The 27,935-nt window shown below is 47.9% G+C and overlaps 1 protein-coding gene across 3 annotated transcripts in view; it reads right to left on the bottom strand.

Annotated features, from left to right (window-relative positions):
* CLIP2 (CAP-Gly domain containing linker protein 2) overlaps positions 1–27,935 on the bottom strand; it is an 81,380-nt gene that overhangs the window by 23,579 nt on the left and 29,866 nt on the right. For all 3 annotated transcript variants that reach the window (XR_012777965.1, XM_075517945.1, XM_075517946.1), the window contains exons 3-7: positions 19,006–19,544; positions 8,352–8,476; positions 3,709–3,922; positions 2,512–2,709; positions 1,263–1,366 (exon numbers count right to left, since the gene is read on the bottom strand). Coding sequence is in view for 2 of the 3 variants with exons in the window: in XM_075517945.1 (XP_075374060.1) it covers positions 1,263–1,366; positions 2,512–2,709; positions 3,709–3,922; positions 8,352–8,476; positions 19,006–19,544 (1,180 nt within the window). In the remaining variant the exon portion in view is untranslated. The remainder of the gene's footprint in view (positions 1–1,262; positions 1,367–2,511; positions 2,710–3,708; positions 3,923–8,351; positions 8,477–19,005; positions 19,545–27,935) is intronic.

The raw sequence follows: 27,935 nt of genomic DNA, 5'->3' as shown, positions 1-27,935 counted from the left end.
AGATGATGAATCGCACTACAGCAAGGCTGTACTCCAGTTTGACTTCCCTTCCTCCGAAGGAATGCCCTTAAGGTCATCACACCACAAATACAGGGGAAAGAAATGGTCTTTAGCAAAGTCAGGTTGTACAGAAAGGTTCGGGGTCTGGGATGGCCCAACCTGAACAGGTCTGTTTATTATTCAGTATTGTTTTTATACTGTATCCTTAGCCAAGAATCTCTGACGGCAAGGCTTTGTCACTGTCCACACCCTTGCCATGAGTTAATCCCACCTTTACTGAGAAATTCCAGTTTACACAGTGACACGGCTGAGTTTGGTCAGGGTATCAAATCCCAGAGTTACTGATATTACTGGAGCCCTTCGGTTCTCCAGGCTAATAATGCTGCTTCTCCCTGCTTTGTGTCGGGAACCAAACAACAGGGAAGATGGCTGGAAACCCTCAATAACTTCACTGCTTAGCAGGAGACCAAGACTATCCGGCCTTCTACGGGCAGTGGTTGATCAACTGTTGTCCACCATTGTATTGTCAGTACAACATGTGCCGTAGTCAAACGCTCTTGGACACGCAAGCAGCCTGTCAAATCTTTATCAGGGTCATCACAGGAGTGCCAGCACTTAGAGTCCTAATCAGGAATGGAAACGGATGGTTTCTTTTTTTCTCAAGTGCTACATGCCTTTGGCAGGAAGGTGGGTCCAATCATGAAACTCCTTTTGACGGCAGAACAGAGCTGCCCTGGCCGGCTCTTTGTCTGCTGCCTTTCAGTTGCATTGCAACACGGGGGCAGGTTCAGCTGGGCACATTCAAAAAACCTGAGACTGCTCACATCACAGAAATTAGCTCACTGCAACCCACCGAATGATACAGCATCGAGTCCCCTCCAAGAGCCAAGAGCCATAGGAATGTACAAGACTAATTGGAAATACTTCACTGTTCACTTGTCATTAGCAGCAGTTTGTCAGCAAATGGGGGCAGTCACTGTACTGGATACCCAGCCCTAGACAAGAGTCACATTAGATGTGCAACTGCAGCAAAATTGTTCTAAACTTCCCATAACCTGAAGTGGCACACCCCTCCCCTACATGCAGGCAGACCACAGCGGCCAGGAGAGGGGAACACAGCATATTTGAAGCACTGGAAGACATCCAAACATGACTTTCCGAGTCACTTTCTTCTCCTTAGATCCAATGAATGATGTTCTTGGGTAGGAGCTTCGTCTCCCCCATGACTTCACCTCCCCCACACCCATCCACTCCTGCTTTACCTCTTCTCCTCTTCCAGCTGGTTCAACAGCTCAATCTTCTCCTTCTGCATCCCATCCACCAGGGCTCGTGCTCGCTGGAGGTTTCCTTCTGCCTCCGTGACGTACTGCAGCAAAAAAAGAGCCCGAGCCACAAAAGTTAACAATGTTTGAAGTATAGAGTTGTTTAAAAAAGGATCAGAACAAGGGAACAGAAGGTTTTGATGATCTGTTTCAGAGGCTGCTATGGTAAGAAGGCAAATTTTCCAAAGAGGTCAGTATGTAGGTATCCAAAAGAAAAAACCTGCTCAATCTCCAGCAGCTTGTAAATTTGATCCATGCTTCAGTGCCTCTCTGACTTGAACCCTTTGGAGAATCCAGCTTTGATTAAGAGTTAAGCCCTTGAAGCCTGAACAGTTTTGAAAATCTGGTCTGAGGTCACCAGATACAATTCAGCCCTGGTCATGAAGCAAGAAGTCATTTCAGACTTGTGTTAATTTGTTTGTTACTGGTAATTACTGGAAAATACCATACACAAGGAAGATGTCAGATTTGCCAGTTCCTCCTGCATTTCTGACAGGCAGGCGTGGCCCACCACCCAAAGATATACAGTGCCATCAATGCTCCCTAGTAGCCGACTGGGGTTTATAAACACGAGCAAGGAATTTAGGGCAACAGCAGTCATTGAAGAGCCACGTATTGACAAAGAGCACAAACACAACTCCTCTCTTTAAGCATTCAAATGCATAAAATATCATGCTTGTGCAAAAAAGCTAATATGATCAGTCTGTTTTCCTTACAGATCTCTTGACTTTATTAGTGTGATAAAAACATCCCCTCTGGCAGGACAGCAGTGACCTATGAACTGAGCTGATGTTCTCAGCAGTGTCCGATAGCATCAAAAAACCGCTGCGATGCAGTCACAGCCAAGGCCAGATTGGGTGGCTAAGGGGTACAAGTTTGCCCTCCACTTGCATTTCAACATTCGAATGTATCGATCCACCAGACACAAACCATGTACTGTCCTTCTTCTGGCACAGCTCTTTTTCTGCTCCTGGCTTGGGGCAGACAGCGCACATGTTCCGCTGGCATGAATGGAGAAAGAGCCTCAGCTTAACCCACCATACAGGAAGCTGCCTCCACATGAAAGGCAGAAATTCAGAGCCCAGGTTTCACATCAGGAAGCTATGCATGGATAATGTTATCATGATCTGAAACTTTCAGAGGATGCCAGATACTTGTGTGCTAGCAATAAAGCCACATCATCTCCTACCTGCTCATGCTGGGCCTTCATGATGGCAATCTCTTTCTCCACCTCGCAGATGTGGCTGGTAGCTTTGGCAACCTCAGCCCGCTCCAGGTCACGCTCTGCCAGTAGCTGTTCGATGTGCTGCTGCTTCTCCTTCAGTGCCTCCTGGAGAGCTGTGGTGCCAGAGATTTTTCGGGCATATCGAGAAGAGGTCTCTGTCAGCTGGGGAAGAGAGTGCAAGAGAGACAGGGGTAAAGCGGTATCCTTTCCAGCCTAGAATAGCTCTAAGTCCCCTGTTAAATCTGGGATGCAGCTCACCTACTGATCATTTATTAGCCTGCACAGAGGTGCAGTCCCAGCTCTGGACCCTCCGGGCCCTACAGGTGGTGTTAACAAGTCTGCAAAACATCTGGACACTGCTTACAAGCCCAATAGCTCTGCTACACTGCAACGAAAGGACCATTTCCCAAAGGACAGGATGTGGGGTGGGAATTGGGTCAGGAAAGATTATCACATATTGTATCATCTGCCTTCTTCAATATATTGTATTGATGACCTGCGCTGGTGCAGTCCCAAGCAGTGAGCTCAGCTGCGAGGACTGATCTCAACTGGAGACTGGTATGGGCTAGTTGGATCCGCTCCCAGTAACGGATACTGCACCCTCGTCCCCAGCCAAGATGACTGCAGGTGTTATGCAGCACACGCTATGGCAGAGTTAGAGCTTTTAATAATATTGCTGCCTGCGCTGGTATCCGCCTTCTTGAGTACCTGCCAAAGCACAAGGCATGTGATCCAGGACAGTGTCACCCCTCCACAGTAAAAGGCAGTCATTGCAGGAGCTTTCGCATAGCTGTTCAACACAGCAGCACACTGCTACGCGACCGTGAGGGACAAGAAGCGATGGCATTTTTTGCAGGGATCCTGTACAAAACCTGCTCTTGACAGTGGAGCTGAGATTCATCCCGCTGCAAATAGCACTTTGGGCTCTTTAACGGTCACAATTGCTCAGGGTCTGTTACGCCTCTCGTGTCCATGGAGGGAGTCCTATTTGTAAGGTGGGTAACAGTATCCCACGCTCCGCTCCCCTCCTCTCATTGATGGTGAAGGAGCAGCTGCCCCAGTGCAGCTGCTGAAACAAAACCCCAACCCTCCCCACTTCGTAGAGCCGGGTCACAGAAGAAGTGGATGGAGGCTGCATAGTCTCTGGAAAGAGCCACTTACCAGCCCGCTGCGGCTGGGCCTGCCCCCAACAGACGATGCCACAGAGCTGACGGAGCTGATGGAGGAGCTGCTGGGGCTGTGGGTTAAGGCAGACACTCCCATGGCCATTCGTTTGCTCTTCTTTGCCTTGGCGGGGCTGGTTGATGGGAACCCAATCCGGATCACCTTGTGGATGGGAGCAAAGAGGCCAAACTTGGGAGGGCACTGAAAATACCTGTAATACAGGAGACGCACCAAGTCAGAAGTGGTAGAGCATCCATCTCGCCTAAGCCTCACAGAATGGCATTGCTAAGCAATATGTAACCCCGGCCCTCAGCTCATCTCTCGGCGCTTTGCTGTGACATTGCTTCAGGCATGCAAGCGGTTGGATTATTCTCCTTTCCTGCCACTTAAGAGTAGTGACAATCTCCATGTTTTCACTTGTGGTGCTTAAGCAGGGAAACCCGAGGTAATTGCCGTGCACTAGCTGCTGCACACTTTGATGAGATGCCAGGAAAGACCCATCTGGTAGCCTGGACAGCACAAAGACCCCAGTACATAAACGCAGAGAGAGCACGCGCACTCCTTCCTTACCACAACAAACCAACCTTCCCAAAACTTGGTGTGTTCTCTACCCTGCTTTGCAAGAAAGCCACATCGCAAAGCGTGTCGAATAAAAAGATCTGAACCACACAGCTCCGTATGAATGTTCCTCCCAAAACGGAAGGGGAAAATAGCAGCTCCTAACTTTGAAGCTAACCATTACAGCAAACTCCAGCGTGTGCCACCTCCTCTGGGTGGCAGAGAAAGAGAAACTGGTTCCCATGCAAACAAACTTAGAAAGAAGCAAGCATAAAAGAGGGAGGATTCAATAATTTTGGTGCAAGCTCGATGATTATGTCTCTCTGGAGCCCTCTTTCAGAATCGAAATGAGCCAAAACCCACGGTGTCACCTTGGAAACCCCTTCAGAGCTTGGGCTGACCGGCTCAAGCCATGGTTTATCTGTTGCTGGCCAGCTGCACCGCAGCAAGTAAAACCAGATCATCTCCAGACGTTGCATCCCCTTGTTTCAAAGGAATAGTCAACACAGAGAACTGCCTCCATTAAGAGTTCTTTCTCAAAGGCTTCGCAGCAAGGTTAGGGGAAAATACTGGACCGTGTAATAGTTTGTCTTATGTTAACATAAAAAACAGGTCCTAATGAATAAATGACACAAATCCAGCTTTGCTAGCACAAGTCCTCTCTCTCCAGATGTAAGCAGCTGCTTCCCCAATTCCCTTTTATTTTTAAGTGCTGGCAGCCGCACGGCTGTTCACAGGCAGACCTCTGTGTGCTTGGGAGGCCAGAGAACAGCCTGGTCTCCAGCCAGATGAGAAAGTGATTCATTTTCAAACATCTGCTCAAGCCCGATTTTTTCTATAACAATCTTAAAAAAAAAAAAACCCCAAACAACCAAAAACAACCCTCTACAACTCCAAATCACTTAGGCCCCTCCGCCTGCTGCCAACACAGGCTCTTGGGTTTGGAAAACCAGCCATACCGCAGGCTGACCTTGCTGCAGAACAGAGACCCGAGGAAGAAAATCAGTCTGGCCTCTTGCAAACCAGCCAAAACCCTGCTCAGCATCGTATTCTCAAACTGTAGTAGGCACAGGCGGACCAACAGCATGGCACAGCCCTTCCACAGGTCTAAGCACAGACCGGTACTTGTGGCTGTACAACGCCAAAGGCTAAGCCCCACAAAAGCCCCCTGACAGCTCTTAGCAAGTCCAAACTTGCATCACTCTCTGTCTGCTCATTTTCTTTTAAATCCAGACTGGAAGTGGTTGCAATTAAACTTTTATAGTTCAGAAGCAGGAATTGGGTCCAGAACACTTGGCAGGGGAAAAAAAAAAAAAAAAAAATCTGCTTGAAAACCAAGAGCTGCTCTCACTGAGCGCTAAGGAGCTCTATACCCACGTTACAGAAAAGAAACGGGGAAGAAAAGTGGCATTGTGATGGCAACGCAAACTGCAGGTGGGAAACAGCACAGGAAGTTTTGAAATAGATTAAAAAAAAAAAAATCTTTGGTGTCCAAGGCCTGTAGCTGACATGTTTCAGACTATGTGAAAGGAAAGGCATAAGCAGTTCAGTGGACAAAGACTCCCATAGGAACAGAGGCAGGGAAGGAAGAACAGTAAAATAAGCAAGTAAAGGTTAATATACTAGAGATGAGCAAGTGGAACTTGCTTGGCTTTGTGGATAAGAAACCAAAAAAACCACACCAGCACCTCTCTAGTCTCCTATGCAGGCAGGAAAGCAGATGCAGCAAACCCCACAGCGTCTCAGCAGCGTCCATCTGACGTGCGGAGAGGGCTCACCACAGCGATACCCTTCTCTCGGGCACTGCTACCGAACCCCAGCCTGCAGCCAGCCTCCACCAGGGAACCACAAGCTGCTCAGGAAACCCTGGCCCTTCATCCTTCCCTTGATGCACATCCAGACCTGGATGCCCTTCCTGAACCTGCAGGAGAATCGGAGCAACCCTCCTCCCGTTTCAGGGGGTTCACCACCCACGCAACTGGAGAACCCACGGCAGCAAAGATGGTGACAGAGTCCTTTGCTCGCCCATTTGCCCACGTGTTTGCTCTCCTACTTCCACCACCCTCCACTGTCTCGAGTCGCTTCTTTGGACCCAACTCTCCCGCTATGGCAGACCGCTGCTGCGGCAGCGAGCGCTGGTCTCGGGCAGCCAGGCCAAGGCTGCTCACTAGATGGCAACCACCACCAAAGCAGAGAGACTCCAAGGTCCCGGGCGGTCTCTGCCCAGACTGATTCTGGCAGGACAAGCTCAGGGCAGTATCAGGAACCCCATGTGGCAGTGGCAAACATGGGGAAGACTGTCCGAGGGCTGCCTGCGTGCGCCGAGGGAGTCAGTTTTACTCTATTGGCTTCTCTTCCAAAACCCTGCTGTTGAAATCAGCATATGCTATAAGAAAATCAGAAGGTTGGATGAAGGCTCAAAGGACGAACAGGGACAACGCTGCAAACCTGCAGCGAGATCCTTGGTGGACAGAGCGCCCTTTAGCTGGAGAGCCCACGTGTACCACTGCTGTATCGGCTAGTATCCATTTTTGCTAGAGGATCTGCAAAATCAGCTGGATGCAAGGGGCAGGGATGCCTTACAGACTTCCCTCAATCTCCCCCGTTTAATCCAAACCTCTTAATTCACTCCTGCTCACCCGATCCCAGCTGTGGAGCTCAGTTTTTCCTGCTCTTGATAAAGTGTGCAACAGAAGAGAAGCCTTGCAGACAGGGCACATGCCATAACGACCTCAGCCAAGATGCAGCAGTTTCAGAAGACGTATGACTTCCAAAAGTTGGGTTTTCAAAACACAGCAACAGACGTGTGAGGACAAGAGGCAGAGAGAGCACCCTTACGCTCACATCTGTGGTCCACACCTCCCACACGCACAGAGACAATAAATAATTTCTGAGCACCCTGAAGATTAAGCTGAGAGATAATCTGTAGCGTATGATAAAGAAATCAGGGACTTGGATTCGCTACACAAATTATTTGCTACCATCCCAGTTCTTTTCTTTTGAGAAAAGGCTGGAACTCAGCCATCTGCTGCCAATCATTTTCTGCTTTCTTGTCCTGACATTGAACAAGGCAGCATTTCTCTTATTTTAAATGAAAACACATGGACATTCATTTAACACATCTATTACAGAACCTGAGATCTAACAAGGGAGGAACTCTCAGCTCCTCAGTTTCAAAGCTAAATCTCACCTCTAATGCAAGATTCCCTTAAGAAGCTCCAAGAAATCAACAGTATATCCCACTAAAGGAACTTGTGAAGGACAAGGAATCAGTTCCACCTTTATTTGAAGCAGGGTCAAAGTGCTGTTGTGTAACTCAGATTTGAACATCCCCAAGCTCAAGATCCGAGGCTGGGGGTCATTCCCTTACCTTCCACATGAACAGAAACAGCAAGCCTGCAAGATGTTAGTACCCATAAAACTAGGTAGGGACAAGGGCTTTTCTTGAAAAGAATATAGTGGAGGTGCCTACGGAGTCAGAGGTGGTAAGATCAATCAGCAGACAGCTGTCACACTACAGAATTAGTGCAAGGGCAGAACAACCACCAATTGTTCCTTCAGATCCCTGGAAATTTGTTCCCAGAAAGAACAGAACAAAAAACATTAAGCTGGGTTGGGGGTGGGGGGGGAAGAGTCAACTCTTTATCTTCTACAGTTCTGACAGAGTGAATTATAGATATAGCGCAAGAAGCAAGTTTATGAAAAGAATGTTTGGTAGAAAGCAGAGCTAATACAATCACAGAATCAATTCCTAGCAAAAACTAAATCCCACTATAAGTTATCTTCTCTCCCGACTCTCTCCTGTTTCCTGGAGCCACTCAGGTTCCTTCTTCACAGATGTTATCTGATCCTGCTTTAAAATGCTCCGGTGATGAGGGTTCTATTGATCTCCCTGCAAAGATATCCCAAAGCTGAAGAGACTCAAAACTGGACTCTTCCTCCCAACCCACAATGTCCAAACACACACGGCCGCACACAGCCCTGAGTCCTCCTCCCAGGTGCGAATGGCATTTGCCCCCGGCCGCCCTAGGAGGTGTGTAGGACCCTACCTGCCCCAGGCTGGGTCTGAGCACACACAGTACCTTGTACCAGCAACCGCCCCGTCGTTCTTCCCCAGGGGTTCATCCAGCTCCACACCACACCACTCCCCTTTGGCAAAATCCGTCTCTCCCACGTAGCGCACGACTCCTGTCTTCGTCCCACCAACCTGTTGGAGATAAGATGCCGAGGGTTAGAGACAGCAGCACCGGCACTGCCACAAGGGACTAAGGCTGGGACAACGAGGGGGGGAAGACATCATCGGTATTTTCTGTGTCAGATCTAATGAAACCAGAACAGATAGTTTTTGTATCAAGTTCTCCTAGTGGTAAAGGTGTCTCCTCAATAACTACAAGCAAGTTGACAAACTCCCACTTTTGGACCTGTCTGCCTGGAGGATGTCAGGACAAATATAGCAAAAAATATTTTAAGGGGCATCAACTCATTGCACACAGTTACCTTGCGAGGCCATGAAGGAGTTGAAGCCCTCCAAGCACAGCTTATTCCTGCCTTCTGTAAAGAACGAAGATCTGCACTAACGGGGTTTCAGTTCTGTGCTCTTTCAGCCGACAGTTCTGAGCAATACTGGGATAGGATAAAAGGACAAGCTCAGCCAGCTCTTCAGCTTGTCCCCAACACAGGGTCTGCTAGTACGTAACGAACAGCCCTCCCAGCAAGCCTCTCAAAATAGAGGCACTTTGTACAGAAAAAACCTCTCCGCTTTTACCTACACATTCTACATCAATTCACGGTGCTAGCGTGCTGCATGGGAAAGGGTCTCATCTCACTGCTAGGCTTCCACTAGCACAGATTTTTTTTCCCTCCATGGAGAAATAAATATAAATCACACCTTTTGCTCACTTAAAGCTTTCAGCGTGCTGAGTAGACTCTAGGAGAGCATAAGTCGGGAATGTACGAAGCTGCATTTGGATCCCTGCTACGAGAGCACATTTCACTGAGCAGCAGCTGCCTCTGCCTTTGCACTGGAAGCTCCTACAAGTCTGCTTAGGTACTTGTGCAGAGAAAAGGAAGATGGAAGAGAAGGAGGGGTCTTCTAAAGGTTTGTACTTCAAGCAAATCAGCATATGATTTAAACCTTTTTTAGCCTATCTCTGCTAAAGCCTAGGTTCAAGGAAGAAAGCTTAAAAAATAAGTTTAAAATTAAATTTGCAGCTTTATTGTGAATGACTGGTGGTTATTAATTTTCTTAAGTTTTACATAAAATGGTATCAGAGTGATATTCTCCTACAGAAAACAGTGATAGTCAAATGCAGAAATCTCCATTTTCGTCTATTCCTGGGTAGGGATGTTACAGATTTACCATTTCTGAATCCCTAAAAATTCTGAAAATTGCTTATGCAAAGGAGAAGGAGTTTTCCCAGCCTAAAAATAACTGCACCTGAATGGACTGGAGAACACAGCTCTGAAGTCTGCATCCTGCCTCAAGTCCTGGGAGGCTGCGCTGCAGCACGCAGCTTGAGTTAGCCTTCTGTAATTTCTCTCACTAGGGATTCAAAGTGCTGCTTATGGAAAAACCTTTGTTGACGTTGTTCTTTTTGCTATAGGAAGGAGGAGAGTGTTTTCCAGCAGAAGTATCACAAGAAAGCTTTCTGGTCCTACACTGCGTCCAGGAGTAAAAAGATGATTCAATTTCAGTATTAGGTACTTGGCAAGTTACAGATTTGAGCAGTTGCAGTAAAATTCTTTACCTATCACTCAAACAGCAGTCCCCTTTTTGATTTATTTGAGTTTATACAGATTTAGCCTCTTAATATTAATGCAATTATTTAATGCCATTCTAGTACATTTCTTTAGCTGCAAGTTGAACTCAATATAGGTGTAATTCATCTTCATTGACAGTCCCTGTCATCTACAGGGACTTACCATTGCTGGTAAGCTCCCTCAATTTTATTTTTATTGAGTTTTAATTACAGGTATTGAGCCACATCTCCTGTACCAAGCCACATGATCCCGACCCCACAGAGCCTCATGTAAACACCTTAAAAACCCGACGAGCTCCCTCCACCAGCATGGCTCTCACCATGCTATCCTGGGGCGTCTACTAGAGGGGCACGCTCCTCCGTCCGCACAAACAACAGGACCGCTCAGTTATGTCCCCATAGGTATTATTTACTTTGAGAAAGCTGTTTCCAAACAGGGGAGAAAATAACTCGCCCTATTGACTTAATACACACATTTTCTAACTATGCCAGTACCAAGACTGCGCAGTAAGAGAGCAGGTCACATCCCTACCCGAAAGCCATAGACCAGCGAAGATGCTAAGCACAGATCAGGCCTAACGATCCCCAAATGGCAACGCGATTCTCTGCTTCGAAAGCAGCGTATTTTATTTTGTCTTTCAAGCGTTAATTATTCTGCCACCTTGTCTATAAAACGCACCCTCACCATAGCGCATTATCCTCTCCCCCAAGCCAGACAGACACGTCCTCCCCAACAGCCTGGGCTCCCCGCGTCCCGACGAGGCTGGCAGCACAGTCAGGAGCCGCTATCGGGCTGTCACACTCACATGCCAGCACTCGACCCTCTTGTTGAGCTTCCCATCTTCTGGCAGGCACACAGAAACTCTTACGGATGGAGAGCCTAGAAAATTCATCTGACTCAGACATGCAGATTTATTCAGCCCTGATAATCTGCTAATGCTGCTAAAATAAATAACGCCTTTTGGAAAAAGCCAGCTGGCAGGTCGTATCAGCGCACGAAACAGCCTCATCAAAACAGAAGCGTTTGTTTCTATCAGACCTTTCAATAAAGCAGAGGTATCACCTTGGAAGGAGGATAAAAGGCAGCTTGTGAAGGCCAGGGAGGTCAGCGATTGCACAGCATAACTCACGGTAGCTTGCAGCCGCCCCTTCTGCCCGTGCCCAGCTTTGATACCACACTCCGCAATACGGGCGTGAACGGCAGCGGAGCGCGGATGGCTCCTACTGCACCAACGTCTGCCACCGACTGCCACCATCACGCCAGAGACCAGAGGACCTCCATCCCATGAACGCCCCAGCCTGCCATTAGCACCAGTGCCACCCCGAGCCACTCTATACGGAAAACCTGTCTGCGTCGCTCAGCCTGGCACGTTCATCAGAGCCACAGCCGCACCTGCAACTGGCCGAGCGTCTGGAGTTCGGCAGAGACCAACCGGACAGGGCAACCCGTCCCTTTGCTAAGGCACGAGGCAGCAGAGTTAACAAGGCTGCCAGCGAGCTCGGCTACAGCCCAGCAGCTCAGACATGCCACGGCTTTTGTGGTCGACGAGTTTCACTCAAAAAATGAACAGAACTCCCAAAGCTTTTCTGAGGAGCCTTTAACAGTTACCTTACCAAAACTATTCCTGAGATTATTCGTATCCAAGAGAATGGGATTTCACCAAATGTAAAGTGTTATTGCTTTTAGTTATAGTTGGTTTTGAAACAAACAAACAAAGACAACAAAAACACAACAAAAAGCAGCTAAAAATAGCTCTTTCTTGAAGCTCCAAAAAAAGGAAACAATATTACATAGTGATACAGGATTTTTTATTTTGGAGGGTATTTTGACCAGCATCAACATCCCAAGTTTCTCTGCTTCAGGTAAAAACACTTATGATTAACTTTAAACAAGCTTATGGTGGTCCGGCTGGATTCAAGCAGCCTCAGAGCCACACACCCCGATCTCTTGGGAAGTTCAGCTCCAGACTGAAGTTCTCTGCCTCAGCTCCAATGCTTTCTTCATGCCTTTGACTAAAGACCGTCTTCCTGACCTGGCCTTCCCTCAACGAAAGATCTCCAATAGTCTCAAGAGACAGTCTTGGGCTTGACCTTCACAACAAAATGAAGCCAGGAATATTTAACAGGTCTGTGTCCTAACTGGCGAGTCAGAAAAGCAACATGCACTCACAGAAGAAGGACATCCACACGCCTTCCCTGCTAACTGTAGTATCACTGACATCATGTTTTACTACGGTTTTCTCATCAAAATGACAAAATTGGATCCAGACCAGTATCCCAGGGCTGAAAAGACAATGATGTTAATCCTTCCGGACACTGTCTTCAGAGCTGCTAATATATCATTTAAACAATTTACCAAATTAGCACCAGGCCATATCTCAATCCGGCTGCTGCAAGTCAGACCCCTCCAGCCTGCCTTTGCTCTTTTCCCTTTATGTCCTCCCTGCTCGCCCCACAGCAGATTCTTGCTCTCAGCAAGAACCTCTTAACAGCTCTCTGCAACCCAGGACCTGTGGGCAATGCACTGCTTGCAATACACTCCAATACGGCTCAGGGAGAAAAGAAAAATAAAATTTTAAGTGTCATTCAGGCCAACAGGGACTGTTCCCCACCACATCATGCGTGGTTCAGGGGTCAGCAATGGCTGTAGACGCCTGCTTGAGCATATCCCCGTGCAGAAACCACGGAGATGACGCCGTGCTGTCTGCTTAAAATTCTAATTTACCCATCTAAATTTATATTCTCAGCTGCATTTCCACAAGACAGTGCTGCTGACCAGAGGGTCGGGGTGGGAACAATAAGTGCCCAAGTACAGCACACTGACATGCCTCCTCTGCAGGGCTCCCGTGCCTCATGCTGGGTCCTGGTGGAGCCGCGAAAGTCTCCTGCTGCTCGCCTGTGGGAAGGGAAAGGAAGGGGACAGTGGGGAAGGGGCAGACACAAGACATTTTCTTTAGTCTGAGGACCTTCAACTGTGTTTAATGTACAGCACATAAGCTGACTCTACACTGTTATTGGATGATACTAAGCAGAAATTGGAGCTCACCTTTATCGGACAAGTGCTGCTTGCCCCAGTTTGAGCTGTAGCTGCAGGCTGTATCCAGCATGTAAACTGAAGCAGCCATCCTTCTCCTTGGGAGAAAAAAGGGTGGGTTCCCACCCCCCCATCCACCCAGACAAGGAGCCTATTTCCACCCAAGCCGAGAGAGGTAGAAGCTGTGTTTTCCCACCACACATAATTTAGCTCTTCCAAGCATTGACGGCAGAAGATTATTGTACAAGACTTGATTTACAGAGGGTGCTTTTTGCAGCAGCATGGGGGTGTGGGTCCAGCCATTACAGATCACACGAAACAACGATAAGTACAAGGGGGTAAACGTGCATACCCACGGGAAATGCATGCCATCACTTACTGGGGCTGTGTCCCAGCTGACAGCCAGGGACAGCGTTCAGCAAGCTAGTGGTAAGGTGGAGATCTGGCTTGTGGCCAGGTTTGTCTGCAAATACAACTTACTTCAGGTGGCATCCGCAGTTTCATCCAACCAGATACTCACTATGTCATCTGTGAATGCCACAACTGGTTTTTAGGGTGAGGGGAGAAAGAGACAGCCCAGAATTACAGGACAGTCCTCCCTATGTGAAGTTACAGGAATTTTTATAGTTTCTTTCAATCCAACCACTTATCTTTCCGCCTTCCCATCCCCACAGCACAAGTCAGCATTGCACAGGGACGAGCCTGACAGCACTGCTGATGCAAGACATTTGTGCGCATTTATCTTTCAGGCACCAGTGAGAAAATAATGTCCTAGGGATGTGGCGTAACAGGAAAGCCTAGAATTACAGCATCCCCTCCTGAGGCTGTCTCTGATACAAAGCCCGCCCACGTTAATAATACAGTTTGCTCCACCACAGGCCACTTACAACTCCCATTTAATGACAGATATTGCACACAGAAGACAAAGACTGGCCAACGCATCAGCCCAAATGAACGGTTAGGAGGGTGTGTGCACGCACAAAAAGCCTCAAAGGGTTAATGTGGCAGCAGGGCAGGGTGGTTGCTTTGGGCTATTTATTTCCTCTTCGTTTCATCTCAGTGACAGGGAACAGTTGCTCCTGTGACAACAGCAGTCACGCTGTATTTCACACCACACAAGGGCAATAGTCTTATATGGCGAGGAAAGAGCTTGGACTAGGAGACCTAGATGTTTTCCTCTCTCTTGAATCCTGCAACAAACTGGAAGACTGCACTTCCCACTACTGGTCACAAACCTCCATAGGGACGGAGATCCATCATTCCCATGCTCCGGTGCAAGCTCTTGGGCTCTGCCGTACTGCTACGCTCTCCAGTCATGACACAGCTGGTCTCCTTATGGGCCAAGCTGAAAGCAGGCAATGAAATACTAAAAAAACACCTTCCCTGAAAATACTACCTCGGTAGAACTACAGAATAGGATCCTTCTTTCTTCACAGCCTGGTTTGCAAGAAGGAAATAAGTCTTGTGATTGTTCATCTGTAAAGCCCTTCCAGGAAGGAGCATTGCTGCACCTCCAAGACCCCAGCAAGCTGGGAGAGCTCTGACAGTTAACCAGGAAAATAACGAGCGCAAATCCTTCCTTCGTAACACCTCACGTGCCTTCGCAGCAGCAAGGCTTCAGTCTCAGGCACTGAAATAGCTCAAAGTGAGCTGGCAGCAGCAGAGCAAGTAGCTGTCTCTGCCCAAGGAGAAGGGCTTAGGCTGCAATTCTCCTCGCCAGAGAGCTTCTAATGGAAATGATTTTTCACTCAGGTGGTTAAAGGCTTTCTGCAGCTTCAGGCTGACAGAGAAGGGTTGGGGCGGGGGCATGCAGCGGGGATGCTAAGGAAAAGGATGAGATTAGTTTATTCATGAGAATTTTCTGTCGTTTGCCACTAGCCAGAGGTTGCCACACGCCCCAGGCAAAAATACTTTGCAGCGTACAGAGGAGAAAATGATTAAAATCACAGACTCGGGGGGAGCCCAGAGTCTATTTCCACCAGCCCACCGCAGCAGTCCTGCCTGTCTGTCAGCCGAGGCGCCGCTCCGTCATAATCTCCCTGCTAGTGCTGCTTCTGCTATTCCAGCATCCAGGCTGGTTTTGGCCACCTACAAGTTCTAGCAAAATCACAAACTCAGAATCCACCCGAAGGGTATCGGGGGCAAACCCCACAGCAACAGAGTCAATCAGCCACTGGGATAGAACCCGGCCCTTACATAGTCTTGTTTATTACTACATTCCAGTACTGAAGAGTATAATCTCTGTTAGCAGACAGAAGGATGGCTGAGGGGCAGAATACCTCTAACGAAGAGGATTTTTTTTTTTTTGCCCCAATTATTTTTTATTTAGACTGACATATAGAGAACAGCCACATCCTTCCCACCCTTAAGAAAGCAACTACATCTAGGGTGGAATGGGTTCAGCTGCTGAGAAAGGCTCCCCCCCAAAGCATGTAAAATACATTTTCTTAGGCAAAAAACACAGCAGAGATTCCTCCCAAGCAGAAAATGCTCAACTGCTCCATTGCTCTATTTCCATCCCTTCTTTCCCCGGAGGAAGGCAACAAGCCAGCCGCACATTAACAGCAGCACTCCAGTGACTATCATACTTTGGGAAGCTGCATTCTTACTAAAGCAAAGGTTAATTGTTCCACATTCATTTGCCAGACTTCAGGAGATGAGTTCTACAATATTAGGGTGGGTTTTTCATCTCTTTAATGCAATTTTTGCATCTCTGGGAAAAAGTCCGAGTTAGAAAGCGCCAAAGGCAAATATTATCTAATTCTTCTAATGGAAAGCTTCTAATGGAAACATAAAAGTCACTTTCTGCAACTGCTACAAAGTCAGAAAGGGTCTCAGAACAAACTCATTGAAAAGCAACAATGTCTTCAAGCTATAATGGACTTTAATGAAGTTAAATAAAACCACTAGCAGGAAAGAACCAGAACGCAGCGCAGCCAGGTATCAGTCTTACAGACCTGGAAGGGACCCCTGCAACCTTGTGCTCCATCCACTGCGCAATTACAGAACACACACGTCCTCCCTCACTTGAAAAGCCTTTGGTGGATCCCATCTGCCCAAAAGCCAGTCTGAAATAAAAAGATAATCTTTCAGAAAAGCATGGACTAAGAGTAACAAAGACAACTAAAACTGTACCAATCCATAGAGGACAAGAGCAAAGATTTACTCAGGGAATTTGAGGCAACACAGGTTAGCCCAGAATTATTGTTGACATATTCAAACACTAAACGGGATTAGCTGACTTCTCCATTACTAAAAAAAAGCCATCTGCCAAGCCAAGCACATGTTACTGAACCATAGCAGCAAATTATTTCTTCTTCTTGCCATTATCTGTTCTTTTCCTGGACCTCTACTACTGCATGCAAACCATTACTGAGGTTTCCGTAAGCTGAGCGTTCCTGCTAGAGCCAGTGAGATGCTCAGCTCATTCTAAATTCGCTCTTTTGGAGCTATTTATTACACTAACAAATCATAGCACAAATTTTATCATATAACATCTGGGGTGGATAAATTAGCAGGCAGGGAGGGCGGGCTTTTAAGGATGCACCTTCATTAAAAAAAACCCAGCAACATCACCCCCAAAACCCCACAAAACAACCCAACAGAAGCCAAGGGAAGAGATGCTAACAGTTTGTATTGCATGGGCATGCTGAAATCTCAATCCGCCTGGGCCCCACTGAAGGAGCAGAGCATTAAGTGGACAGACCCTGCCTCGGTGAGCGTGCAGTCCGGAGAAGAGAGGGGTTAAACAATTAAGTCTGGAGAACGCTATTCCATTGCCTGGCTGGTTCAGAAAGAACAGAGCCAAGTTTACCATAGATTTTCTATTTTGCAGTTTACCTTCTATGACTGCTGCTCCTAACGTGGGAAGTTCTCACCTGAGCACTCTCCCCACTCCCTGCAACAGGTAAAGGAGAAAATGAGAGCAAGCAAATAAACTGATCAAAGGAGGACAGATTCCCCAGCTTCATTTTTCCCGACACGTAGCTGCTTTAACACACCGACATGAAGCATCAGTGCGTGTGTAAACAGAGAATGTCTCTGCTACCTTTCCCTGCCCAGGGACCAGCAGGGACAGCAGCAGCTTTGCTGATGGTAGGGATGGGGAGGGAAGAGAGGCAGACTCTGGCAAAATCAGGAAGACAACAGACAAGCGACAAACCCTTGAGCAGCTGTCAGCTCCTGCTGTGATACAGAATGCAATGCACGTTTTGGGGAAAAATCTGAGAACCTTTCTCACCTCTACAGCTAGATCTACAAGCCCACGTGTTCACACTAGATTTACAAAGTGTCACATCCAGTGGGCACAAGCAGAACCCATCCTCTCTTTTCCTCCTCCGAAAATGAACCAACTTTAAATTGTTTATATTTTATTTAAATAAAATGAAAACTGTTGGACAACCCAACAGTGTTTCGGTGTGCAAGTGCACTGCTAGCTTTAAAAGTGTATTTGTAATGCCAGAGATGCCTGCCATATGGACACAACAGATCCCGAAATCCCCAGAGCAGGTTGTGCCACGTGAAGTTTTGCCTCGGAAGACACGTGTGGCCCGTCACAGCCGCTCGGTGCTCCCCAGGCACCCAGGGCTGCTCTAACGTGGCCCAGCCACCCAGGGTCCCCGTGGGGCTGCAGAGAGCAAAGTAATCAACTCCATCAGCTTCAGCCACAGCCTGCCCAGGGCTGCTGCTATCGCCAGCAGAAAACCCCACTCTCCGAGACCACAAAGGACACGTGAGACTGCCTCTGACACCCCCCTGCACACCCTCCTGATTCACATCGGCTGCGGAGCCGAGTTCTACCAAACCCCTGTTATTAACCAGATAGCAGGTCTGTCTACACTTCCCTACTACCGCTATTGGTATTGGAACCAGGTGCCCCAAAAAGGAAGCGCTACATAGCTAACTTTAAATGGGAGCCAGATTGCCCAGGATGCGCAAAGACTAACCCTCTGCAAACTGTCATCGCTGTCCGTCAGTCACCTTTATCTTTTAGATCCAGGGATATTACTGGGGATACAGTCGCAACAGATCCGTGCTCAAACGCTTGGCTCTTCCAATATTTGATATCACAGTATGTATCATACACACTAAACAAAACTAAACTCTCCTTTACAGAACTGCAGAACAAAACTCAGTCTTTCCATGCTTTAATATCTTCCTTTTCCTTCTCCACCTCCACTGAAAGCACTACTGCTTTGCTAGGACACAAACGGTGACAAGCTTGATGGCAAACTTCCAGCGAGCCATTCTTAGCTGAAGTGTGGCATTTTGGCTTAAAGTCATTATGTACTCTACTCTAGGTAATGAAAACAACAACAGAAATCAGATGTGGAAAACCCATCCATCAGTACAGAGGTCTCTCCCGAAGTCCTGCCCTTTTATAAAAATAATTGCAAGTTCCTTTCTGTAGAGGAAAGGAGTTCGTGTCATATCCAACATACAAAAACTGAAGCACCAGAAGGGGAGCGACTAGCTAGGAGAGACTCTGCAAGTATTTGCAAGAATATGTACAGCCACATGCAACAAGACACTGTTGCAAATTCCTCTAAAGCCCCAATACACACCATTATGGAGAGTATCAATGGATTAGAAAATAATAATCAATCATTTTTCTTCTATTTCCCTCTCATGTTTGAGTTGCTCTCTCTCTGACCTCATTCTACGGCTCAGGACTTGTCCAATACAAGAAACACTCTGCAATATGTTGTCTTGCATCAATGTCAGAGAGACATGTCCAGAAGGCACAGCATCCCAAACAACAGTGAATGCAGAAGTTTGATGCCCGCTCGGTCCAGGCCTCCCCCTTCCAAGACCACACTTGTCCCACACCTCACCACCAACTCTGTCCTCCTTTTGTCTCGTCCTGAACCTGATCAGGAACGCCTAGGGAGGGGACAAATTCTTGTCCTTTGCCTTTCGAGGGGGACCCCGCAATCAACTCACCAGCACACGATCTCCAAGCCGTAAGTCCTTCTCCCCTTTTTTCACAGACCCACTGTCCGAGAGGTTAGATCCAGACTCGTTGCCCGTCTTCATGGCGCTGTTCAGGACGCTCTCCCGCAGGGGAATGACGCGGGTGGAGAGAGGTGGCGTGGCCGTCCCCGAGTGCAGTGACAAGTTCTGAGCCGTCAGGGAGTCCACGGAGGGGGCGTCGCTGCCCGAGCCCTCGGCCACCGGCTGCCGCGTCAGCTTGGACGGTCGCGTAAAAATCCCCTGCAGCGGCTGGCATTCAAAGTAACGCACTCCACCAACAGAGCCGTCATTCTTACCCACCGGGTCATCCAGAACGACCCCTGCCCACTGGCCCGGAGCAAATTGCGTCTCCCCAAGATACTGGATCACACCTGGCTTCACTCCATTTACCCAGACACGTTCGCCCACCACAAAGTCTCCCAGGAAATCATCGCCCACCTCGGCAACCTTTGAACCCGACTTCTCGGCGCTGGCGGTGGAGGTGGTACCCTGCTTGTGTAAAGGTGAGCCTGCGAATCAAGGGAAAAGAGGTTTTGGTTTGAGGAGAAATCCTAAAAGGCAGCCAAAACACCAGGAAAGGGCATTCACAAAAAGGAAACATCTGGGACCACGACTTAGGTCGCAGGTTTATACTAGGTGAAGGTTAAAACCTGAGCAACCCCTTTACTTACACATCCTCCTCAGCAGGAAAGTAACCTGTACAGAAATCCCCGTACGCTGCCCAGTTTCTGCAGGTCTTGCACACAACGTAAAGAACCGGCCCCGTGTCTTCATCCCCCTTTATAACACGGCTTACCCCAGTCCCGTCACAGCACCGAGGGGTATTTTGTGTGGCAGCACTAGTGTGAATAAGCTCAAGAAGACAGGAGTGGTGGTAAGTGCTTAAGGATCAAAAGGAGACCAATGAACTTCTGCTTTGAAGAAAGATGCCAAAGTCATCCTTTCATCCAAAAATTGGGGGGGGGGGGGGGGGGGGAAGGGAGGTACTGATGTTTTAGTACCTGGCACTGTGAGAACTCCACATGTCTGTATACAGGCAAAAAGTTAGTCCAAGCATTGAGAGTCCCACCAAGGGCATTAATAGCTCCTGTGGGACCACGCAGCTGCCTTTGCAAATTACTCAGTTTTCCCAGCTGCTGCTATGCCCTTTGCTGGAGCAGGCCCCGGCAGCGAGCAGACACCTGGGGTATGTCCAGTATAAACAGCGTATCTATAAACAGGAAGCATCTACGAACCCCCGCACGCACAGCCTTCCCAGGGCTGACACGCCACGCGCTGAACTCCAGAAAACCTGCAGCGAAGAACGCTCTTATCCTGGCATCAGCCCGTCACGCCGAGGCCGGACCTCCAGCAATGCTTTGCTGCGCTGGGAGAAGGAGAACTGGAGGTGATGGTGGAAATTCACTGTCCCGCTCCCCGCCTCCAGCGTACCCAGCACTGGCCAGATGTGACTGGCGTCTGAAGGGGAACAAAGACAACCCGAGCAAAGAGTGAGCAGTGACCCCAGTGTCAAACGCTCCTATCACAAACTAGGCCCCAGGGGAACGAAAGAAAAGGACATATGGACTCCATTAAAACACTCTGAATGCTAAGGCGGGAGGTTAAGTAAAGCCCTAAGAGAAACCACACAAGAGAATGAGGAAATAAGCTTGCAAAATAAGATCCAGCAAGTCATACACTGTGGTCCTTCAGTCATCCTCAGCTCTTGGTAGCACTGAGGTCCCAAGTCTGCTTCTCCCCCACAGCTGGTGTAGGGGGTGTGCATGAGACTTGGTCCCACACATCCCACGCTCAATGAAAGCTACCTGGACTCTTCAGCCAAACTTTAAGCTGAAATTTCTGGGTGTCACCAACCAGAGAAGCCTAAAGCACACCCAGGAAGAAGTTTTTATTTGCTACCGGACAAGGCTGACAGAGAAAGTCCAAGCAGCTGCAAAGACAAGTCAATCTCGAGTCTTTATCCGAAATGAACTGTGAAACTTGTTCAGCCCCAGCCATCACTATTGCTCAGCCTGCGCCATTTCTACAGCTCTTTCAGAAGTAATGGGCCTGACAGATCAGGCTCAGCTCCTAGAAAGCCTGAAGAACATAAAAGCTCTCAAACCAAGGTACTTCAAAGCTTTGCTAAAGGTCTAATGTCAGGGGAAAGAAAAGAGCACCAGTGCTTCAGTACCAACATAAAGAACCTACAGTTTCTGCTGAACCAGCTGTATTACGAGGGATTAATATCGACACTTTGGTTCTCATTAGACTCCAGAGTCAACACTCTTGACAAATCTCTATGGCACAACTGCACCAGTTTGTTTGTGGCTCCTGGAAGACAGCAGCACCTCTGCCTGGTCTGAACCTGATCTGAACTAGGACAGAGCAACAGGTAAGGCATGATCATACAGACCCCTCTTATGAACAGAATCGCCTCCAACTTGCTCACTAGGCTTGGTGGGCTGGAGCTGGAACAACTCTTGAGAAAGTTAGCCAAACGGGGCACGCACAGCACAACACGCGGGGCATGTTCAAGAGGCCCATCCTGCGATGGGCACGGAAAGGGCAGCGCCATCAATGCTGTTCCCAGCTGGGAAGGTTAGCAGCAACTGAGTGCGCAGCGCTCCCGGCAAAGCTCAGCCAGCTCCCTGGGGGAAAGGCATGTGCCGTAGTCCCTGAGCTGCCTTCTCTTGGCATTTGGGCCCTGCTCTGAAAGCTTCCTCAACCTCACATGTTCTTCATTAACTGATTTTTTTTATTTTTTTTTTTTTTTGGCAAATGCCTGACTTTCAAGCTTGTGTTACTCTCAATCTTGTAAGAGGTAGTACCTCAAAAGGAGCTCCACTAGGGGTATGGCATTACATCCAAGAACCAGTTTCACCTTAAAAACTGAAAAACAAATGACTATAAGGATGCTTAGAGCTTTTGATCTTTACAAAAGACTTTAAATAAAAGGAGGGGAGGAGGAAGGTAACAGGGCTCCATCCATGTGAACCATAAAGACAACCATAAGCAGAAAACAAGGCCACCATTTTCATTTCGGTGTTTAATAGCACGAGACAGCAAAGCAGTTAGATTAGGAACCAACAAGTTACATTTTTAAAAGAGTCTTTCACTTTAACAACCAGAGATGGCTACAGGGGTTTATCACCAACAACATCTGTGATAAGTATCTCTCTCCTTTCATGGGTATGAGAAAAAATTAAATTAGAAACACAACTTAATCCTGGTTTCATGCTCGGTGAGTGCCATAACACACAGTCTCGCGCCGCTGACACGTTTGCGACAGACATGTGTGATGTGCCAAGCAGGATAGCCGAATTCAACTCTACTGTACAGGGAACCGTAAGTGCAGAAGTTTGGAGGGGCTCTGCATCTGTATTCACAAAAGATCAAAGCTGTTTTTCTAGTCCTACTGGAGCCTGAGTTTCAGCACACTAGCAGTCTTTATTAGGGCTGTTAGTTAGTGATCAAGATACAGGTTACATTAGCTCTCACAAACACCTCTGCAACATGGCTGGCATAAGCAAACCCTTCAGCAGTGAAGCTTAAGCAAAGAAAGGCAGGAAGGCTGCCCAAGGCTGAACAAACAACGCAGCAGAATTTAAAACCACGTCTAGACCCATCGTATTTCACTGCAAGGGCAAACACCTTCAAAAACTGACTTGGACTGGGGGGGGGGGGGAAGAAGAGTTCATTGGACTCTTGCTGTTACATTGTGTTCCCCATAAAGCCAAAATTTTAGTGGGACTTTATACACTCCTGTCCAACAGGCAGGGCTGCCAACCTACAGTAATTATACCGTCTCAGGGGAACAGCCTAATCACAGGCTCCTGAGCAGAGCAGTGCAGTCAGAAGCATTGTTATTCTTTAGCATAAAGGTGAATGATTCAAAAAGATGGGATTTAAGTGATGCAGGTGAACCTTCTGGCAGTTCCTTATGGCCATGCTGTAGAAACTTGGTATTTTATATGACCTTCATTACCCACATATAAAATAATAACTAAACCACCAATTTTCCTACGGTGCAGCTAACAGGCTTTTGTGCACCAGGTTTTCAGGGAAGCCAAGAGTCCCTGCGATCAAGCTAAACCCATTCTTCTTGGCTTCAGGTCTGATGGACCCATTAACTAGATGGCCAGACAACATCCAGAGTAGCTCGAGTAGACTAAGCTCTGATCCTCCCAGGTAGGTATCTAGCCACCAGCCCTCCAGAAGGCAAAAGGCAGTGATGAGCACCTTGTCTTCGATCTCATGAGTATCTTAGGATAGCCCAAAACAGACATCAGCTGACAGCACTGCTCTCCAAGACCCAACATCTGGAGTTACCTGCTCTCCAAGCAGCTCTTACAGCTTAGAGGAAAGCCACCCAAGTGCCCAGAATTCCTGAGCTTTCTCCAGCCTACAGGCACCTACAGAGCTGGTCTATGCCCCTGTCATTTGGATTTGCTGTTTCTGGAGAAGAAAAATCTTCTTGTTCTAGTCAGACTCCCCAGTTAAGCACCAAGTTCCAAGAAACTCACTAACAGCAAAGCAAGGGTACAGATCTCAGGTATGAAGTTGAGAACAGAGTCACACAAGAGAAACAAACCCAACAAAATGTAGATTATTTCCTACTCCAACCCTGCCGTTATCTGGTGATGCCGATCAAGAAGCCACAGGAACTCTCTGAACGTCACTATTAGGCATCCAACTCAGCAGCTCACCTGGAAGCCAGCGATGAGGAAAGCTCTTTCCTCCTTGGTCCAGGAAGATCTCCCTCAGCTGCTCTGTCCAACACAAACCTCGCTTGCTAGATAGGACTGCGACAGCGGCTCCTCCCTCCCTCCCTCCCTCCCACTGGGACCAGGCTCCAAGACACAACAAGCAGTAAGCAGGAACTCTTCCATTTGGGCTTTCCAACTTTACAACACTATTGTGTTCATTAGCCGGCTCATTCTTCTCAGTTTAAATGGTCTTCCTGTAGGTCACAGCTCTCAGGGCTGAACAACAACTTATAAATCAAAGTCATACACAGCATCCGCTAAACGCACATCTTATCCAACTCTAAATCTCTATTTTCCCTTTAGCTTTCCTAAAGCCCACGCATGGTGCGTTAATAATACCCATGGCAGAACTGGCGCTTAGGGCCCTTTTTGCAAACTCATCCCATCGGTTTCAGGGGCCCACGCTGACAGGGTACCCCACGCTGACAGGGCACCAGTGCTTCAGGAGCCAAACAAATTCCTCTCAGCCAAGAGCTGGAGAAGTTAAAGGTTTTAACTGAAGCTTCGGCCTGTTCACATGGCTCTCGTTACTGTGTCAACGAAAGCCACGTGTCCAAAATCCCTGGAAGCACAAGAACTTCTGCAAACAGGGGATGGGCTCTTCCAGCTCTTGGAAACATCTGCTGTAGGAAGGGGCGAAGAGACAGCTTGATACAGTACGGGAACAAGAACCCCCCTTCAAGTAAGCTCTGAAAGTTGAAGCAGGAGGGACAGAGCACTTGCTCTGCAGCGTCAGCAGGAATAACCTTCTTTGCAGGATCCCCGATGTGCCATCCACATCCAGCGAAAACATGCATCCCCGCACCCCCTCCACATCTTTCGACCTCCCACAGCACTTCAGTTGCTCATTTCTTATCACCAGGCAATTGAAACAAAGGGGAAAGGAAACTTGTTTCTAAAGGGGAGGAGGGAAAGGAAGAGAAAAATAGTTTAGCATGAGAAGTGGTGCATAGTGAGTATTGCCCATGTATTTCCTACTCCCTGCAGAACCCTTTTGTAATCTTACTGCTCCCGAGACACATGCCAGGCACCCCAACTGCCAAAGGAATCAGAAATGCAACAGCCTGGTGTGTTGCCATGGGAATCAGGAGACAGGCAGTTAATTGATAAAATGGAGGCACATTAGATTTAAAAGAAAGAAAGAAAAAAAAAAAAAAGGAAAAAAGAAAAAGAAAGAGAAAAAAAAAGATACACACCAGAGTAGCGTCTCATGCCAGGAAGGGAGGGAGAAATGAGAAAACACATGACATTTACAAGAGAGCTTTAACGTGCCCCTAGGAGAGGTCTTTTTCCTTCTCCATTTTAATTTTCAGAGGTTTTTACCCTCAAATCCCACCACATCACAAGACAGCCTGACATGCAGCACAGAATTGCCTGTCCATTCCCGGGCTGCGTTCCCTCTCCACGGCAATCAAGCTTCTCATCCACTAGCCAGTGAGAAAAGCTGCACCAGCCTGGCAGAAGTGTCACTGTCACAGGACCTGAAGACACTACCTCCCCATCTCACTGCCCCACGCTGTAGATGTCACTAACCTGTGACAGGGCAGCATGCCTTGCAGCTCGTGAGCATCTCTCAATGCGCAGCCCTGCGACCAAACTAACTAGTCAAAAAACTTTGGTACCAGCTCTGCTCCCTCCCAGCCGGGGCAGGGCTTCAGGACAGTCCCATGACCAGGGGACTGTAATGCCCATTTGAAGCCAAGAGATTTAGTCAGCTGGAAAAACCCCACTGCTGGCCACAGGGGTGCCAGCTAAAACAAATAACGTATGGTTTTGCTGCTTCAAGGATTAGGTAAGAGCCTAGAGGCATCAGAGCAGCCTGGCTCGCTGCTTGGTTCAACGCTCAGGTGAGGACGTGGGGATGTGGTCTTTGGCTGGGACGTCGGACACTGCCCCTGCTCAAGCTGCAGCCTCGACTCGGGGCACCAAGCATTTGTGGTGGATGATACTTTCCCATCAACAGACCCCTGCTCTCCAGTGCAAGCTGGAGGTGTAGAATAGCAGAGCGCTGTCTTTACAGCCAAGTACCTATCAGCTCCTGGCTCTGTGGTTTTTACCCATTGCTTTTACACTGCAATTACTGTAAGCCTCTCTGGGTCTGCAATACCATTTCATCTCCAAGCATAACACTACAGAAACTCACTAACCGATGGAGAGCAGAGCTGATTAGAGCTTTCCCTACAGAGAAGGGAATGAAGTCGGACACTCCAGAGCATCTGTTGTCAGAGGCTCAAGCCTCAGTCCCTATTGACTACCATAGCTGGTCTACCAGGCAAGAGACAAGGAGGTGCAACCTGCTGCACCTCCAGGAGCGGCCGCCTGCGCGGCAGGGAGACAGGGCTTCACTCGGCAGAGTCAGCAGCAGCCACGCAGGCTGACAGGGTCTCCCACGGGAGAAGGGCTGGCTGCCTGCTGCCTTCACAGCAGTCGGTGATGGTGAGACCTCACCACATGTAATTTCTAGGTTCCCACACAAGGACTGGAGCTTCTCAAAGCAGCTTGGATTACATAAACATGACTATGTTGGCAATCAAGTGAAAGCCAGCCCACTCTGCCATACCCAAATTCAAATTATCGAGCACAGCAACCAAGCAGCTGTTTTCTGCAAGATTTATCATGGCCCTTTCAAGCTGCAGGATAAGGCAGAAATAGAGAGGGGAGAAGTGACTGCGAGAGAAAGCAATGCTTTGCAGGCGATAGCCGAATGCCTGGCAGCACATTGTGGGAGGAAGCAGCCCAAGAGATTTATGGCTGACTTGGAAACAACGACTGAAAGCTCTGCAAGTTCAAAGCTGAAAAGTTGGGGCTGTAATTTGGCACGGAGACGAGCTCTGCATCTGGCATGCTGGAAATCTATTGCCCCTGCTGTTCCCTGGAATAACACCCATGGTGTGGACATTAAGATCCGATACAACTTCAGCATCACTGCCTCTAGCTCCTTTGAAGAGAGGAGACATACCTAGAAAGAAACCTGCAATGAGGAGGCAGGAAAAGAGGACAATAAGAAAGCGAATGAGAATTATGAACGAGCAAGCAAAATCGAATGAGAACCACTGCGAAGTTGCTTTGCACTGAATGCAAGGAGATGCCCATTGAGGCAGATATTTGTCTTCACAAGGGCAGCTGGGAAGGGCACTGAACCTCAAACAGACGTACTGAACAAAGGCTTTCTTATAAAGGTCTCATTCAAGAGGCTGACTGGTACGAAATCTGCTCTGCCACAGGCGAGACGTGCATTCCTGGTGCCTGCTGGAGACAGGAGGGATGGAGGACCCTGGGGTTTACCAGCTATGCTCTATCAGATCCAGTATAATACTTAAAAGAAACAAACAGCAAAGATATATACGTTATGTGTGACCATTTTAAGTTTTTCAAATAAACAATGGTATTCAACAAAACATGCAAAGCAGATAGGTTTTGGCAGCACAGGGCACTAGGGAGGCAAGTGACTAGTAGAAAATGCACAAGGGTTCTTTCACTGAGGGATAATTAACTTGTAGCATATGGATGGATCTATTCATCTCAAGATTACAGTCTTAATTTTTACATAATTATTATTTTTAAAACCTTAAGTATATTCTTTCAACATTCATGTTTCAATATGCTATTCAGCATTTTCCAGTCTGAAAACAGGGCCCATCTATCACACCTCTGGAGCAGCACCCTGTTTTCCCAGAAAATAATGAAAACAAAAATCCCACAATTTTAAGGGTGTTTCAGGTTTGACAAAAAGAACAGAGCACCCATGCCTTCCTCCCCAGCTTGTGCCACCCCGCCCCTAGAAATAAGTCACAGACACATTTGGAAAACTAGGACTATGCTAAAGTAACCCCTGGTGTATTAGGGAATAATACAGGCTCCATTCTTCCGTAAATAAATAATAAAATCACTTCAACTAGAGAATATTCTGCATGGAAGCATTATTCACCATAGCTTATTCTAACTAGAGAATATAGTTTTCCATTTAAACAAGCCCTTAGCTGTAAAGATTCAGTAAGTCCTGTCCCCCCAGCCCCATATCCAAACAGGGTTACCTTGCCCAGACCATTGCAACTACTGAAAGACTTAAGGACAGAAAGCAGCATTAGAAAGCAGCCCGGGGTAGCCGAGTAGGGCAGTAACCCGTGTGACAGCCCTGAGAGCGAGAACGCC

Source organism: Mycteria americana, chromosome 15, assembly GCF_035582795.1.
Source record: "Mycteria americana isolate JAX WOST 10 ecotype Jacksonville Zoo and Gardens chromosome 15, USCA_MyAme_1.0, whole genome shotgun sequence".
Taxonomy (NCBI): Eukaryota; Metazoa; Chordata; class Aves; order Ciconiiformes; family Ciconiidae; genus Mycteria; species Mycteria americana.
This window is presented reverse-complemented; position numbering and strand designations above follow the sequence as displayed.